The sequence below is a fragment of the Mus caroli genome, chromosome 4 (genome assembly GCF_900094665.2).
Source record: "Mus caroli chromosome 4, CAROLI_EIJ_v1.1, whole genome shotgun sequence".
In the NCBI taxonomy this organism is placed as follows: Eukaryota; Metazoa; Chordata; class Mammalia; order Rodentia; family Muridae; genus Mus; species Mus caroli.
Window position 1 is genome coordinate 121568191 of NC_034573.1, and position 16914 is coordinate 121585104.

General features: G+C 47.1%; 1 protein-coding gene across 12 annotated transcripts in view; it reads right to left on the bottom strand.

The window, feature by feature from the left end:
- Nucleotides 1-16914, bottom strand: part of Epb41 (erythrocyte membrane protein band 4.1) — a 149300-nt gene that overhangs the window by 2878 nt on the left and 129508 nt on the right. For 7 of the 12 annotated variants that reach the window (XM_029476056.1, XM_029476057.1, XM_029476053.1 and 4 more), the window contains 5 exons: nucleotides 10386-10835; nucleotides 9140-9268; nucleotides 3307-3408; nucleotides 2110-2190; nucleotides 199-303 (listed from right to left, as the gene is read on the bottom strand). In XM_029476056.1, coding sequence (XP_029331916.1) covers nucleotides 205-303; nucleotides 2110-2190; nucleotides 3307-3408; nucleotides 9140-9268; nucleotides 10386-10835 — 861 coding nt within the window. In that variant the 3' untranslated portion in view covers nucleotides 199-204. The remainder of the gene's footprint in view (nucleotides 1-198; nucleotides 304-2109; nucleotides 2191-3306; nucleotides 3409-9139; nucleotides 9269-10385; nucleotides 10836-16914) is intronic. The other 5 variants (XM_021159827.2, XM_029476060.1, XM_021159824.2 and 2 more) reach the window with 1 other exon arrangement.

A 16914-nucleotide genomic window follows, 5' to 3' on the forward strand; every position in this document is an offset into this window, starting at 1 on the left:
GCAACACCAAGGCAGAAGGATACACACCACCCGGCTGTTCTGGTTGGAGCCACACAGTTAACAACAGCCTATGCCTTTGCTTTCCTGAGTCCCAGTACAGACATCTCTCGGGGGCAGGAGCTCCCAAATGTCCAGAGTTCCTTAGAACTCTCTCCGGCTGAGATGGCAGCACTTCCCATCTCTGAAGGAACACCCTACCTGAGCTCACTCCTCAGAGATCTCTGTCTCCTGGTGGACGACCACCTTGGTCACTGACATGTCTGGATGCTGCTCCTTGGCTTCCTTGATGGCTTGTACAAGGACCTGTGACAAGAGGCAGAGCTCATCAGGCAAAGAGCAACCCGGCTGATGAAGGGAGCCTGGGGCAGCACACAGCACAGCCCAAGGGGACCAATGCCTTGTCTTGTCCTAGTCTAACCTATGGACTCAGACCACAGAGGCAGGGAAGGGCAGAGGTTTTCTTCAGAAAAGCGGGCAACCTCAGGAGGGAGAAGATCTGTTCACATGTGAAATCTAGAGCACAAACCGTTCAACTCAGGAACGGGGTAGTCAGGTCGGGAAGGCAGGGAAGCACAGGTTTTAAAAAGGAAGAGGTGTCTTGGCACCAGTGGAAGGAAGTTAGGAAGACACAGGCAGGCTGACCTATGGCGTGCTAGGTACTGGCCTAAGCACATTCATTTAGGGAATCTTCACAACAGAGGGAGTCAGGCTTGTGCTGTGTTCCACTCTACAAACAAGGAGCTGCAGGCCACACAGATGCCAAGTTGCTTCTTAGCTGGGAGGACAACCGAGTTTTTGAATTTAAGCCTCTTCTTTGCCACATAGTCCATTAGGTCCCAGGGTGCCAGTCTGAGCCTGTTAGAGCTGTCTGTCTGATGGTTCCTAAGAACAATCCCCAGCCAGGACCAGAGGGAGACAATACCTGGCATCTAGATTTCCACAAAACCGCTGTCTCTGCTGGCCCCTGCTCTTCTTCCCTGACCCAGCTGCCACTCTCTAGGCCCAGCTCAAGCCCTCCCTCTGGAGGCCCCGCCTCCTTCTAGGAAAGCCGGCAAGTCAGCTGTCCTTCCTAGAAGAGACAAGGGGCCCTTGAGCTGTCTCTGAGCCATCATTACACTGAGTGTCATTACACTGACTCTGACCCATGCTGATCTTCATTTTACAGAATAAAGTCGCTGCTCAGAGTCACTCAAAAGAGCATCGTACATATCAGGGGCAGAGATAGGGTTCAGGCCTGTCTGCTCTAAATACCTTCTTCCCACAGCTCTTGTGAGAGACAGACAACACACAGCAGAGTTCAAACTACAGGTTGTGGCTGATAGTAAGGACCCACCTAGCTCAGCACATGGGCCCCAAAGCCCCAATTTGGGCCTCCAACTTTGCTTCTGGGACCTTGAGCAGTGTCCACAGCAGTGAGTTAGTTCAGCCCTCCAGCCGCCTCCTGTTCTTAGGTACATCAGCAGAGGCTCTGGCAGGCCTACCCCCTCCACAGCCTCTTCCACCCCCTCTCTGCAGCTTCACTGTTCTAGCAGCCCCCAGCAGAGAGCTGGGAACATTAATTCTGACCTTATTATTTTCTAATTGCCTGTAGCACACAATTAGCACCTAATTAACATAAAAACATAGAACGTTAGCACCCAGAAGGCCCAGGAATTATCTGGATCGAGCTTCTCTTCTTTAGAGAGGAGACAATCAGATGTAAAGTGATCTACCCAAGGTCACACAGCAAGCTGGAGACGGATCCAGGACATAGAATGAGTTCTACTTTTCCTGGTGTCCTATCCACCTTCTGCTCTCGCCCCCTGCAACTAGTTCAGCTATGACAGCACTCTGCAGCAGGGGATAGCACCTCCCCTTGCCTCTGTGCCACCAGCACCTCTGAACAACACAACAACAACAACACACACACACACACACACACTTCTTGTTATTTGAGACAGGGTCTCAGTGTGTAGCTCAGGCTGGCTGTGGTGAACTTCCTGCCTCAGTCACCCGTGCCTATCTGCCCCACCAGAAGCCCCGCCCCTCGGCTTCCATATTTTGAGCTCGCCTGTTTCCCTCCTCAGAGCTAAGGCAACTGTGCCCACAAGGCCTCCACCACATTCCCACCTGATCATGGTCGATATCGGCATCTCCTGTGATCACAATTCTCTTCTCGATCCGGGTCTCAGAAATCCCACCTTTTACAGTCTGTAACCAAAGGAAAACACCCAGTGAGAGCCACGCACAGCAGGAAGGAAAAGCAAGGCAGCCTAGACGGTTCTAAAAGCTCCTGTCCAAAATGTTTTGTTTGTTTGTTATCTGAGAATATAGCCCAGGCTGAGCACCACTGTACTGGCACTGGCCAGGACAGCCTTTTTCCATATCTTAGCACAGGGTACAACCTGCTGAAAGGAGTGCCCCGCTCCCCGACCTCAGTCCATGAGACTCTATAGTACAAGAACAAAGGGACACAATTAGTTATTTACTTGCTTTTCTCTTTTTCTCAAAACTACAGACACCCAGCAAGAGGCAGGGGCATGCCATGCTGTCCTTGTATTTTTACTTGATTGTTTCTAGGATGGGGACACAGCTTCAAACAGGGACCTCCTATTTATAACAAAGCTGGGCCAAATTTTGTTTGTTTTTTTCTTTTTTCCTAAACTTCTTACCTATAACAGATTGCAGGCCAGGAGTGGTGGTACACACCTATAATCCCAGCACTTCTTAGCCTAAGGTAATACTTGTGATTTCTAGGTCAGCCTTGGCTACAGAGTGAGATGTCTCAGAGTGGGGGCTGGGGAGATATTTCCTCTAGTGCTACGGCAAAGCTGGGCTGCCTGATTGTCTAAGGATAGTTCCAAGTTTTGGCATTTTGTCCCCACTGTTTCCTGTAAAGCGGTCCAGTGATTTCAGAGTTGCAGCTCCGAAGGACAGTTCCTGTGGCCTCAGGACAACACACAAACTGATTCATCAGATCCCAGACCTGGCTTCTAGCTCAGAAAGTATGATTGTATCATATCAACAATCCTTGTCCTTAAACTGTGTGCGTGTGTATGTGACTGCATGTTGGGGACAAAACCCACAGCCTCCCACCAGATGATACCCCGTCTAGAGCTGAATTCCAACTTCCTCCACAGCAAGCTGGACAGATGTGTAATGAAATGACAATGACTATGCGGCTTTCCCAGTGTATCCTGGGAAGGCATCTTTCCAACTTGGACACTGAGTAACAGTGCACTGGGGACAGAGCTGAGAGCCTTTGCTTCTGTAGGCTCCCTGTAGGGTAGGGCACCAAGCTCAGCAGGCCGATGGACGCTCCTTTACCTTGGTAATCTGTGTCGTGGTTGTACTACTTGTGGTCTCGGATGTGATGGTCTGGGCTGTCAGCAAGACTCCAGGGTCTAAGTCCCCATTGCTGTCCTCAGTCTGCAGAATAAAGGACAGGTTCATCAGGTCCCTCAAGAGGCCTCAGGGTCAAACCCCCAGGGTCAAAATGGCTCGTCAGCTGTATTCTGCTTCAAAAATCTAATCCCTTTTCAGTGCCCTCTCGCTTGATAAGCAGATCCAATCTCCTGGGAACAAGATTTTGGCTAAAAAAGCTGGATGAACGGGGCTGGAGAGATAGCTTAGTGTCTAAGAGCACTGGCTGTTTTTCCAGAGGACCTAGGTTTGATAGGGTTCTCCTCCCTAGCACCTACATGACAGCTCATAACCATCTGTAACTCCAATTCCAATATCCTACGACAGCCAGAGCTGTCTAGTGAGACTCTGTCTTGAAACAAACAAACAAACAAGTAAACAAGTTGAATAAAGTCAGATGTGCTGGCACGCACATTTGATTCCAGCACTTGGGAGGCAGAGGCAAGCAGAGCTCTGAGTCTGAGGCTAGTATGAACTATAAATTCTAGGATAGCCAGGGCTGCAGAGTGCCCTGCTCCCCAAACATGTTGATAAGTACGAGAGCCTCAGCACTAGGTCAATAACTGGAGTAGGTCTGAAAGAGGCAGGAGTGTGGCAGCTTCAAGGGTGACTCCAGCTACACAGGGGCAACATGCTGCAGTTCACAAAGAGCCCCTGAAGCATCAGCAGCAGCCATGAGAAAGCAGAGCACATGCATGGCAGGCTCTGGCTACTCTCACTGTGAGGGTTCTTCCTTGTTGGGAAGGGCATAAGTATTTTAAATGCCAGGACTCAAAACATGGGCTCAAGCAAGGACTAAGGCTGCTAGTCATGATTAGCTAAGGAATGACGTTAGCAGGAAGCTAGAGACATGGTGGCAGGGCCAGGGACAACTGTTATCAGCAGGCATGTGGGCAGTGGAGCCAACCTCCGTGGCCAGGACAGAAGAAAACTGGAGGAAGACAGAGCTTCCCTAAGGTTTGTGCTTGCTAGTTAGCAGACCAGAAACCCTGGGCCCTAGTGTCAGAGAACAGATGTGGACACTATCTCCATAAAGGTACCACACGACAGAGAACGGACACTATTTCCATGATGGGCACCGCACCAGACAACAGTAAATCACCCGCTCCTCCTCTTTATGTAAATCGCCAAGCTAGCCTCGACTCCCCAGGCTCCTGTGACTCTCCTGCCTCAGTTCCTGAATAACCGAGGCCACAGGTGTGGAACACCATGACTGGCTTTATTTCACTTATGAGCAGGGCCACCTTTCATCTGGACAAACACATCTCTGAGGTACCGTGGAGGGGGGGGTGGGGGAGAAAACTAGGAAGGGGCAGAGCCCTGGGAAAGGCCAGGTTCCCACCCTTCACACCAGTGCAGTGCTGGCTGGCCCACTAGTGTTTTCTTTTGTTGAGACCATTTACCTATGGGAGATTCAGACCCGACATGTATATTTTACACTCCTACTATGTGTCGAGCACACCATGCAACTGCTGCCTCACATCTGAGGTACCTGAGGTACTGTTTGGTTCTCTGTGGAGTTAGGAAAACTGGGCTTCAGGGAGGTCGATTTGTCCAAGGACCTATACGCTGATAGGTGTTTAAATAACACAGAATGGGTGAGAAATTTGTTTGAAGACTAGAATTTGAGTTTCCCTGGAGTTAGCACCCAGCTATGGAAACATCTCACGGTCCAGGCTCCAAGTAGTTCACACTGGCTTCAAACTATATAGCCATGGCTGGACTTGAACTCACGATCCTGTAGCTTCTGTTTCCTCACTTTCTCTCTAGGTCTCAAGTAGCTCAGGTTGGCCTAAAGTTCCCTTTGTAGCTGAGGCTGGCCTTAAAACCTCCCCACCATCCTCCTGCCTCTACTTCCCACGTGCTAGGATTTCAGGCACGCACTACCACGCCCACCAGTTTTCATTTATAGAAGCTGGCGCTGTAGCATGTGCTCTGCTTAAACACAGCACTGTGAAGATCAAAAGAATCACAGAAGTGGAAGTGCTTCGGAAGAGTATAAATCAGCCAGGAGTGGTAGTGCAGGCCTTTAATCCCAGCACTCAGGAGGCAGAGGCAGGTGGATCTCTGTGAGTTCGAGGCCAGCCTGGTCTATATAGTGAGTTCCAGGACAGCAGGGCTGTATAGAACCGTGACTTGAAAAGGCCGAGCAAACAAAAGGCTATGAAATGTCATGCCAGGGAGGCTGACCCTGAGCACAGAGCTGAGCCCGTGAGTGTTTCCAACTGCTGCTCAACCTGCAATCTCTTCCTCTTGTCTCTGGAGGAGGAAGATGGAGGCCCTGTCATGGCTGCCACCTTCCACCTATCCAGTCCTCCCTCACTGGTCTCCTTTCCTTCACCCCATCACCAGCACTTCCCTGACAGTCACCTGTCAACCTCCACTTGTCCTGTAAGCCAGGCACTTCATTCAAGTAAAACATCTACGGAGATGTGCATGTGAACGCTCCCAGCAGCTCTGGTCACATGTACCCAACTCTGGATACACCTCAGGTGTCCATCAAAGTGAAATGAGAAAGGCTGTGGCCTTGAGACCCAGGAGATGACTTAGCAGGTAAAGCACTTGCTGTGTAAGCTTGGGAAGCAGGTTCCCACTCGAGGACCCCAGTCAGTGCTGAGTGGGTGAGACACCCACTTGTAAGAAAACAGTAAATGGTATATACCACCACTAAGCTTGTGTCGCTGCCCAGGACTGAAATCCAAACACTAAGGAGCCTGAGCATGGTCTACAGTTCTTGGAAAGCACAGTTTGTGTGTAAAGCCAGAGGGGGTGGGATAGACAGAGAGACAGTATACATGTGTGGTCCTCCACCTCTCCACAGGATGCCTGTCTTATAAGGTTCTGAGAGTGGGACCCAGGCTTCTGGGTTAGTAGACAGCCCACTATTGACTGAGCCCTACTACCCTGCATTTTAAAAGAATCTTGATAGGGACTCAATTGCCTAGGTTGGCCTTGAACTCACAATCCTAAGACCCCAAGAGCAGCTAGGTCTGTCCTGCCAAGCTTGGCCCCACCAAATTTTTAATGTATGTGCTACTGAGTTTTAAAACTTCAACATGAAGCTTAAGTGGTGTGCAGTGAGCCTCCCTCTCATTTCCGAGCAGGCTCAGTTCCGGTCTGGTTTGTTTTTTGAGTCAGGGTTTCTCTGTGCAGCCCTGGCTGTTCTGGGACTCACTCTGTAGTCCAGGCTGGCTTTGAACTAAGAGATCCACCTGCCTCTGCCTCCCAAGTGCTGGGGCTAAGGGTGTACACCACCACTGCCCAACCTTTAGGTCCTGTCTCATTCTCAGGGTCACCCTTCTTTTACCTGACTTGTCTTTTATTTTTTGTTTTGGTTTTACTAGGCTCAAGATGGCCTTGAATTAATGGTCTTCCTGCCTCAGTTTCCCAAGTGCTAAGACCAGAGGTGAGCCTCATATATGGCTCCCACCTTTTTCTCATGCATTGAGTGTTTGTGTCTGTGTGTAGAAATGTGTATATAAATGTGTACACATGTGCACGCAAGTGAGTAAACAGGTGTGTGTGTGTGTGTGTGCAGAGCCCAGAGGTTAGCAACGGCTGTCTTCCTCAACTGTTTCCATCTTACTTGTTTGTTGTTTGTTTTCAAGACAGGTTTTCACTCATGGAGATCCACCTGCCTCTGCCTCTCGAGTGTTGGGATTAAAGGTGTGCACCACCATGCCTAGCTTCTAACTTATTTTTGAAATGGGATGTCTCACGGAACCTGGAGCTCATTAACTTATACAGTTTGGCTGGACACTGAGCTCCCGGGACTGTCCTGACCCCTGCCCACCAGCACTGAGGCGACAGGTGCTTGCTCCGCACCTGGCTTCTTCCACGGGAGCTGGGATCTGAACTCAGGTCTTCATACTTGTACAGCAAGCACATTACCAACTAGCCCAGCCCCTCAGCCCTTTGTTTTTAATTATCTATCCAGGGAGAATGTACGGCCTCAAGGTCACATCACACGTAGTGATTGCATACATGGCTACCTGCCCTCCTTCCTGCCCATGAACAAAAGATCATATTATTCCCACGTTTGGTGTAGGTATGATGTGAAGTTTACCCTTGTATTATTCAAATGCTGACTTCTCTGCCTTTATTCTTTGTTTCAATCCAGACACAGCATCGTAATGCTTATACCAAGAATTTCCTGGCTCAAGTTTGTGTAAACAATTCTTACTTTTTTTTTTTTTTCCAGAGATGAGGACCGAACCCAAGGCCTTGTGCTTGCTAGGCAAGCACTGTACCACTGAGCTAAATCCCCAACCCTAACAATTCTTACTATTTATTCTTTGCCTTGTCAATAAATGCTTATCACCCAATGGCTGGGCAGAAGAGAGAATAGGGTGGGAACTTCCACCAGCAGTGGGGAGAGGAGTTCAGATTGGAGCCAGGAAGAGAGTGTCTGAGAAGATGCCACGGGAAGAACCTTCTGAAGCAGAGAAGGCTAGAACAATATTAAAGAGCAGGTATCAAGAGGCGGGGCCGGATTAGCATGGGAGGTTAAGGTTGATCAGTTAACTACCCAGGTATTGAGGTGCAGCTTGAAAGAAACCATGGCTTCTCTATGTGGTTAATGGGGCCTGGCCATGGTGAAGAAGCAGAGCTGCTGGATTAATTCACTGTATATGTTTATATTAAAACAATTCATTTTACAGTTTGGCCGCAGTGCTAACTCACACAGCAGAAGCCGCACAGAAGTTCCTTAGTCGGATGCTCCATAACTTATTTAACCAACGCTCACCACTGACGGCCATTTAGGTTGCTTCCAAGGCAGTGACAATTTAAAGCATGCACATCCTTTGCATATGTAAGTTGTTCTTTTCTGCATACGTACAAATCAGGACACTGGTTTGTTTCTTTTTCTTTTTTTCCTTCTTCTTCAGTCACCTCCACTGCTAAGGCCTACGTGATAGCTTTTCTCTCTCTATTGACTGGCAGATCTTTCCCTTCACTGCCGTTCCCATGATCTGCCCTGGTCATAACCTTGTCTTCAGGCCTGTCCCTACTTTAATACAGTCATCACGCAGCTCTGGATCATCTTAAAAAGGCCATTGCTCTAATGATGCTACTTTATCACCCTCCACCCAGAACCTCGAGGCAACTTGACACTTACCAAATTAAACCCCACACTCTGGACCACACCGAGAGATAGGAGCACACAGACACTGACGGAAGGAACATCATGGAGATGCCAGTGCTCGGCAGAGCCATTTCACCCAAACTTCCTGCAATTCTGCAGTGGGGTGTCATCCTGTCCCATGTCAGAGCCAGTGAGGGGAGGTTGGTGACTGGTTTAGGATTATCTAGCAAGCAGGTGCTCCTCTCAGGGGATACAATGCTGTGTCAAATTGCAAAGCACACGCTCCAAGCTTCCTGAGGATGAAGCATCAAGTGGCCCATGGTGGTGGGCAGACTGCCTGAAGAGATCTTCAGGGCTGAGCCAGAGCTACCCTGCTGCCCCTTTGCTCTGTGTTCTACCACTGAGCTGCCTCCCCCGCTCCTTGGATTCTCTCTATCCCGTTTGAGTTTTGTTATAGAACTGTTGGGTATCTGATGTGTGTTTATGTCGTTTCCTCTCCTTTTTTCATTTTTGCTTTTTCCACTCAAGGTCTTTCAGGCTAGCCCAGGGAGGCTCTTGAACTCCCAACCACCTGTCTCCACCCTCAGTGTGGGGATTCGATTATGGGCCTCTGTGTCTTACCCCTCTCCGAAGCAGCAGACAGTGTCTTACCTGGGCAGCTTCATAGGTGATGGTCTTGGTCTCAGTGTGGACAATAGGGACATCTTTGGTTGGGATTTCACTTTTCACAGCATTGGCAGTATCTGAGATGGTGACCGTTTGAGTCTTTACCAGAGGAGGCTGTGGACAGTAAAGAAACAGAGTTGGCCAAATCAAATCTTCTTGCAGGCAGTGGAGAGCTGAACCTTCTGACCCTGATCTGATCAAAGCATTAGCTTGAATCAAGCAAAGGTTGGAATCTCTCTCCAAAGGACACGGTTCCCAGAAAGCCCTGACGAGGTGCCACGTCTTGAGAAGGGCATGAAAGAGGTATTACTGCAGCCACTTTCATAAGCTTAATGGAAAATTATAACGCCAGACAGTTTATGACCGGCGATATAAAACACTTCAGACCAACCTTCAGAATTTGAATATAAAATTATTTGCCAAATAGAAATCACTTCTATTCGTCCTTGTGACTGGACATTATAATTAAGAAAACTAGGCACATTTCCCCCACTAAGTACAAACGTATATGGAGCAGCAGAAGCCCTGGAACACATTTCCTTGGAATTCATTAACTTCTTTCAAATCAATGTCAGATGTTCACTTTGGATTTACAGAGAAGAAACAGTATTTGGAAAACTAGGAAGAAAAAAAAAATCAGTTGTCCCACCACCTGGTGATTAATTTCAGAATTCCGAAAGAATGAACATTAGTGGGATGCCACAGGCCTTTCTGCTTATCTGTTCACCTTTCCCAGGATATCAATCACCCTAAAACTACCATTTCCACCGTGATAAGGTTAAGCGGCCATTCACCTTAGTGCAGAAGTTAGTGCCCGCGATCACGGAACCCCATGAGGAGGCAGTGGAAGTGGGGGTCACATGTCAGTGAGGAGAACTGGAAAATTCTTGAGCATGGTCTTAGGACTCTGAAGGCTCCTCCCCACAGGAGTCTCTGTAATTCATCTCTCACCACAGCTCTGCCTTGAGACTGGAGAGAGAAGCTAACTTATACCAGCTGCTCTGAGGTAAATAGCTGGAGTTTATTCCTAAGAGTTTTGTTAAGTTACTTTAAGAGAAAACGTGACTAGTCAGAGTTCATTCCTGACTGAGTTTCAGGGGCTTCACTTTTAACTGTGACTCTGAGAACAGCAGAGACCACACCCTTTTCCACCACTGCCACCTCTCCTCCTCCACAGACCAGATGCCGGCCCGGCCCTCTCCCAAAGAGTCATTGTCAAAGCGGTTACTACCTGGAAACTTCGAATGAGGGTGGGGAACTGGTTACCCACAGGAGAGTCAAGAAACGATCCGCTCTGGGTCTCAAGTGTCTCTGTGGCTGCACCCGGCTCTTCGCTACTGTCTGCCTTTTCCCCACCGAGTTGCAGCTGGCAGGAAGCTGGAGTTACTGGGAAACTGAATGCACTGGCCTGTTCCTCCACTCCTAAACATTCCCCACTTGGGCCTGTTGGCATCTCTTCAGCATCAAGATAGCCCGCTGCCCCCTGCTCCTTCTCTTCCGCCTCCTTGCTGTTTATGGAGAGGGAGCCAGAACCAAAGCTCTGTGGAGACTCCGGTGGAGTGGTCATCAGGCTCTGACTAGGAACTACTGACTGTTTGGGGCACTCCCATTCAGAGGCAGGGTAGGTGGATGGCCCTTTTGTCACGGTAGCCACCTCCTCTGTTCGAATGCCATTTACACTCTACAAATGAATGACACACACAAAGCAAGATCATGGATAAGTGGAGAAATCGAAGTGAAACCCTGAGAATCAGCAAGGATGTTCAGGAAGTCTCAAACGTATTAATGTTATTCCCACTAAGACTCTTAGCTCCAAAGATGGTTAAAAGAACAGCTATTCCTACACGAGTCAGGAGCTTAAGCAGTTCCAACTCTGTTTGGACCTATTTCTGAACCAGAGTCAACAGGAGAACAATTTCAGTGCACCTCACATGATTATGCACGTTCATCTGCCTACAGCCCTCGGAATACAGCATCTGTGTTCACACGTAAAGAGGCTGCTCTGCCACTCCCGCTCACTGGTTCAGTTATGCAAAAGACAGTGTAACTTGGGAGTTCATCAAAACACGCTCTTGATGAGTTCTCCTATCTCCACACTATATACATCATATGGTTCCTCAGAGGAAGCTAAGGTTTGGACTTCTGTCAGCTGGGAGACAGGAGTAGAGTCCATGTTGCATACATAGCTTCAGACCTGATCCTGATGTTGGGCCTGAGGCCAGGGGATGGGAAATGAGCTGGCAAACTTCTTCACAGATGAACTGTCCATCGTGCCAACCACAGAGGGAGGGAGGTCCAGGAAACAGTTTCCTCTGGCTACATGCCTCTCCTCAATAGAACATGGGATGGATATGTATCCACGTATATATGCACACACACATACATACACATAGATGTACATATTTATTTAGCTTTTACTACATCATTTTTTAAATTTGTGGCTCTGAAGCAGTTCATCATGAGAAGTTAAGCATTCACATAATATAAACTAACGTGAACTTAAAATCCACCTTTCACGTTCAGCTTTGACTTTCTGGCAATCTTCCGAGTACTGGTTCTGCTGCTATGAGGACATGCTCCCTTGTGTGGGAGTTAGGACCACTCAGGTCTCAGAGCTCAGAAAGATCACTGCACTGCTTTGCATGCTGTGTGGGAAAGGGGATCTTTTAGGAAGGTGTTCCCGGAGAAAATACGCAGCTTGCGCCAGCTCACACATTTCAGTGTCACTCAATTGATCAACCAATGAATCGTCTACCTACCTACTATCTGTCTATCCACTTATATTTAAAAAACCACTGCTCTTTCCCTGCAAACCAGCCCATTTTGTGATGAACGTAAGTAATGCCCTCTTAAGGCCCTGAATTCTGGATCCATTTAACTCCTAAGTCATCTTCAAACAGGCAGCTGAGGAGCATTTGGAACAGGCCCACGCTGAATCAGACAGGGACATCTTTTACTAGTCAGTACTAAGTATTACACAGGGCATGCAAGAGAGCTGAGGGGTCGAGATTCTACTTCTCCGTAGATCAGACACATAACATATATTGGCTAAATAGCATGTGAGTTTCCTCATATTTAAAATGAGACTAACGTTTAGCTGTCCTTGTAGAGGCCTTAGGATCAAGTATAATAACATCTATGAAAACACTTTCAACTCTAAGGTCCCAACCCCCTTCACATAATTCAACCAATAATCAGCAGGGCAGCTATGATGTGCTAGGCCCAGAGGACACAAGAACTGATTTGTCATAACTATGAACACACTCGACGACTTTCTAGGACCCTTATCCCACAAACCTTTGGATTTTTCCCTCCTCTAAAGAGTTAACCAAAAATAGCTCACAAATGGGCCTTCTCACGCTGTACCCCAGCCCAGCTCTGGGAAGCACTAAGACCAGCCACATGCAGAGGAGTAGCAAAACTTCTCTCCTCTACATAATTTTCCTACAAGTGGAAGGCTGGCTGATTATGACAACCAAACAATGGTCAACCTTGTTTTGTTTTGTTTTTAAGAACAGTGTCACTATGTATCCCTGGCTGGCCTTGAATTTGTGATTAACCTTCCCAAGTGCTGGAATTATGGCCATGCAACATGCCTGGCAGGCCAACTTTGTATCATTCTGCAGAAATGATGATGTGACAGACTTGCCATCAAGAAGTTATTTGTTAATTAAACATTGTTTAGGGGAAACCCTCTTTTTGATTTTGTTTTGTTTTATATGTCCCTGGGCAGGGCTGATGGTTCTCTCTCACCACTCAGAGGCCCCAGGGATTAAGCTGAGGTCATTAGGCTTGCAGAAATTAAACAGACTGATTTTCCTCCCCCTAAAGCAAATAGAGAAAAGACCAAAGGTTCAAGCTGTAGTGAGAGCAATGTCAACTTAATAATACTCACAGTGCCTTGTGAGCAAGAGCTGCCATAAATAGGGGGAAGACGGACAGTGGTTGGCTTGGTCAGCCATGTGCCACGCTCTAAGGCCAGGTCAAGCTCTCTGGTTGGTGCCACTGTCTGATCTTGTGGGCAATACAGACAACTATTTACTGGATATCCCCGATCTCCCTTAGAAGGAATGTACTGTACTCAAAATTCACCTTCCTGTGTTGCTGCCCGGCTTCTCTGCTGATAAATGGTAGCATCGTCTATCTACTGTGCCAGGTTTGAGTCTGTATTCCTGCTCTCTTTATGTGTTTGTGTACAGGTGTGGGAGTGTGCACCTGCATATGTGGAGGTCAGAGAACAACTCGTGGAAGCCAATTCTCTCCTTCCACCATGTGGGCCCCAGGGTTGGATCTCTGGCGGTCGGGCTCAGCACCTTTATTGAGAGCCACCTCACTAACCCAGGTCATTTTCACTCTGGAGTACTTACCCTAGCCAACTGGCTCTCTTTTTACATTTGCTAGCTTCACTTAAGCGCCACTTGGTTTTTAAGAGACAAAGGTTTTCACTGGTATGGCAGTGAGCAGGGCCTGGGATCCTCTTGTCTCTTATCACCCCAGCACTAGGGTTAAGCATGTGCCACCACTCCTAGCATTTTTACTTAGTTTCTGGGGTCCACTAGACGACCTCCCTAGTCCCTCATTTAATTCTTTGTTATCTCACTTCGTGTAGTCATTATTCTTATTTTAGAAATGGAGGAACAGAAAGCTTAAGCAAGTTAGAACTAGGGTTTAGATTCAGGTCTGTCCCTGGTTCTGAGGCTCCTCTCTTCCCACAGCACTAAGGCAGGATTCTGAGCAGGACTAACACACATGTCCAACTACTCTAAGAAGAACAGACTGACCATCACAACAGTCCAATCTGGGACGCACAATGGCTGGCCAATGAACCCACTGAAGGACATATTTTAGTGGCTGACATTACATTTTTAAAACATAAGACATTTGAAAAGACAGAAGACAAGACTGGCCAGGGGATATAAAATCTCACGACAAGAGAAACCCATAATCTGGCAGCTAATGTCCGTGAAGAATTCTAACTGACAAAGCTGTTGCCTTTGGCCAAGACCATCAGCACAGGCCACAGTATTATATAATACTGCACAACTGCATGATACCAAATTAGCCTAGAAACTACGAAGGGATCGTGCCAGAAATATGACTTGACATATGGCTGTGTCTAAACCATCCACAGCGAAAGGCAAAATTGAGGCTTTATGAGACTCTGAGGTATTTGTTGGTCTAGCTGTTGCTTATCTGGACTGTTGGAAGACTCAAGGAAGAAGCAGGCTACAATAACAGACCAGATACCTGTATAAGGCACCATGGCAATATGTTGGTTTCAAGCACATGAGAAGGCCCAGGTATGGTGGTACAGACCTCTAATCCCACATTTGATATAGACAGGCAGAGCTCAGTGAGTCTAAGCCAGCCTGGTCTACACAGTGCGTTCTTTTCATACACACACACACACACACACACACACACACACACATATGAAAAGAAAGTCCATTAGAAAATATTTAGTTGAATAGGAAAATCATTTGAAGGTTCAATCTCATTTAAAAGATAATAACTCCTGAAGTAGACACAAGAGATCAGGAGTTCAAGGCCATCCTTAGTTATATATTGAGTTTGAGGTCCTGGAATACATGAGATCCTGCCTCAAAAGTACAACTCCCCCCACGCCCCAAAAAGTACATGGTGTATGCTAAGTGTGAGATTCAATATATTTTGTGGAAGAAAACAGATTTTTTCCCCCAAAGTCTTCCTACATGTTCTAGAGATTGTATCTACAAAATTTCTCAGGTCACACTGGGAGCTTGCTATAAGTGTCAGGTATCTGCTGCCACCCATTAAATCCAATCTAGTCTTTTCTTTCAGGTTACTTTGGAAAGACTCACACATTTGAAGAGACTATGGAAACAGCCACAGTTGTGCCTAAAAGTCTAATATAAGAGATCGCACAGTAAAAACACATTTTGAAAAGCTTTTCCAAGATTACAGAAGTCGGTCATATTTTCCTGAAGAATCGCAATAATTTTTCCCGTGTTTATCTTTCACTTGTTCTCTTCTTGGTCAAGGTCAGTGCTGCCTTTGAGCTGCCAGGCTGTGAGAGGAAACCAGGACGTGTCTCAGAAGAAAGGGAGAAATGCACCTAGCATCGCCCTGTCTTATCTCTCTATACAGTGAGACTCTGGGTGGACAGAAGAGAAACAGGTGAAGACAGCACAGCACTCGGGAACCTGTCAGGATGCATCTCAGGCCTCCCTCCACCTCGGGCCTCCACCTCGGGCCTCCTGTCACCTCAGCCTGCCACCAGGCTAAAATGAGGGAAGGAGGAAAGATGCTCACTTGGGAGACTGACCTCCTGTTGATAATGTGCTGTTTCAGATCTTCATATACTTAAAATGGGTCATGAGTTCAAGACCAGCCTGGGCTACTTAGTTTGACCACACTTAGCATACTTAAGCTTTTTTTCAAAACAAGAGAGGAAGGAAAGGTGAGTGACCCAATCACAGTTAACTTCAGAACCAGGGCATATGCAGGAGAGAATGGGTCCCACACCAAGCCGTCCTCTAACAAGTACACAACCACAGCCCCAACACAATAATGATGATGATGATAATTTTCATCATCAATGATGATGGATAGTTAATATAGAAATGGCAGGGATATTCTCAGAAATGTAAATTACAAATCTGACTATATCACTCCCTAAGTAAATTTTTACATTAGAAATTTGCCTCTGGAACAATGAAGACATGCAATAGAAATTATTATTTGCCTGTCAAAGCCTCATCAATGGCTGAGGTGTAGGTCAGTGGTAGAGACTTGCCTAGCAGGCACCAAAACCCAGGATTTGATCCCCAGTATTGGAGGAGACAGAATTAGTCAAAGTCCAAAGTCACAACAGCAATTAAAAATATAAAACACTCATCGCCAGTGTCCCCTGCCTCCATCTGAATGACGCTGCTTAGTGACAATGCATTGAGGACATGCACTAGTTTTATGTTTTATAGAGACTTTGACGGGAGAAGTGTTTGGGATTGAACCCAGAGCATCCGCTGCGTGCTCAGCCCCTATTTATATTCCTGTGGCAAAGAAGCCCGAAGCAGACCAGCACAGACATCTGGTTCCTATGCAGGAGCAGGCACTTCTTGAGCATCTCAAGTACAGCAAGATTACGGATTTAATGGAGGAGGCTCATCTTTTTACCCTTTTGTCAAGGTTCAAGCAGTCTTCAGCAGGGTGTGTGTGTGTGTGTGTGTACATGCTTGAGTTTATATGATGTTGAGCCAAGGTTTCTGCACACGGAAAATGCTCCACCACTGAGCTACATTTCTAGCCCCTTATTCTTGGTGTACTATATAAAATATCCCCAGTTAAGAATCTTGAAAAAACTGTGATAGAAGAACTGAATATATACTATGCAAATATTTAATAAATATTCCTGAACCAAGAGAGGAAGGTTGGACAGCATTTTGAGTGTGTGCATGAATACAGTACCTATACATTCCTGTGTGAGGAGTGACAGAGGCTGACCTTAGATGCTATTAAGACCAGGTCTTTTTGAGTCTTGCTGCTCTGTATGTTAGACCAGCTGCCCCAAAGGCTTCTGGGGAATCTTGTGTCTCTTCCTGTCTTCCTGTAGGAGCACTGGTGTGGCTGGTGCTCCCTACCATACCCACCTATCTATGTGGGAAAATTAACTGAGGATTCAAGCCCAGGTCCTCACCCTTAGAGGCAGGTGCTTCACCCCTGAGCCACCTCCCCAGTTCAAATTTATTTATTTATATATATATATATATATATATATATAT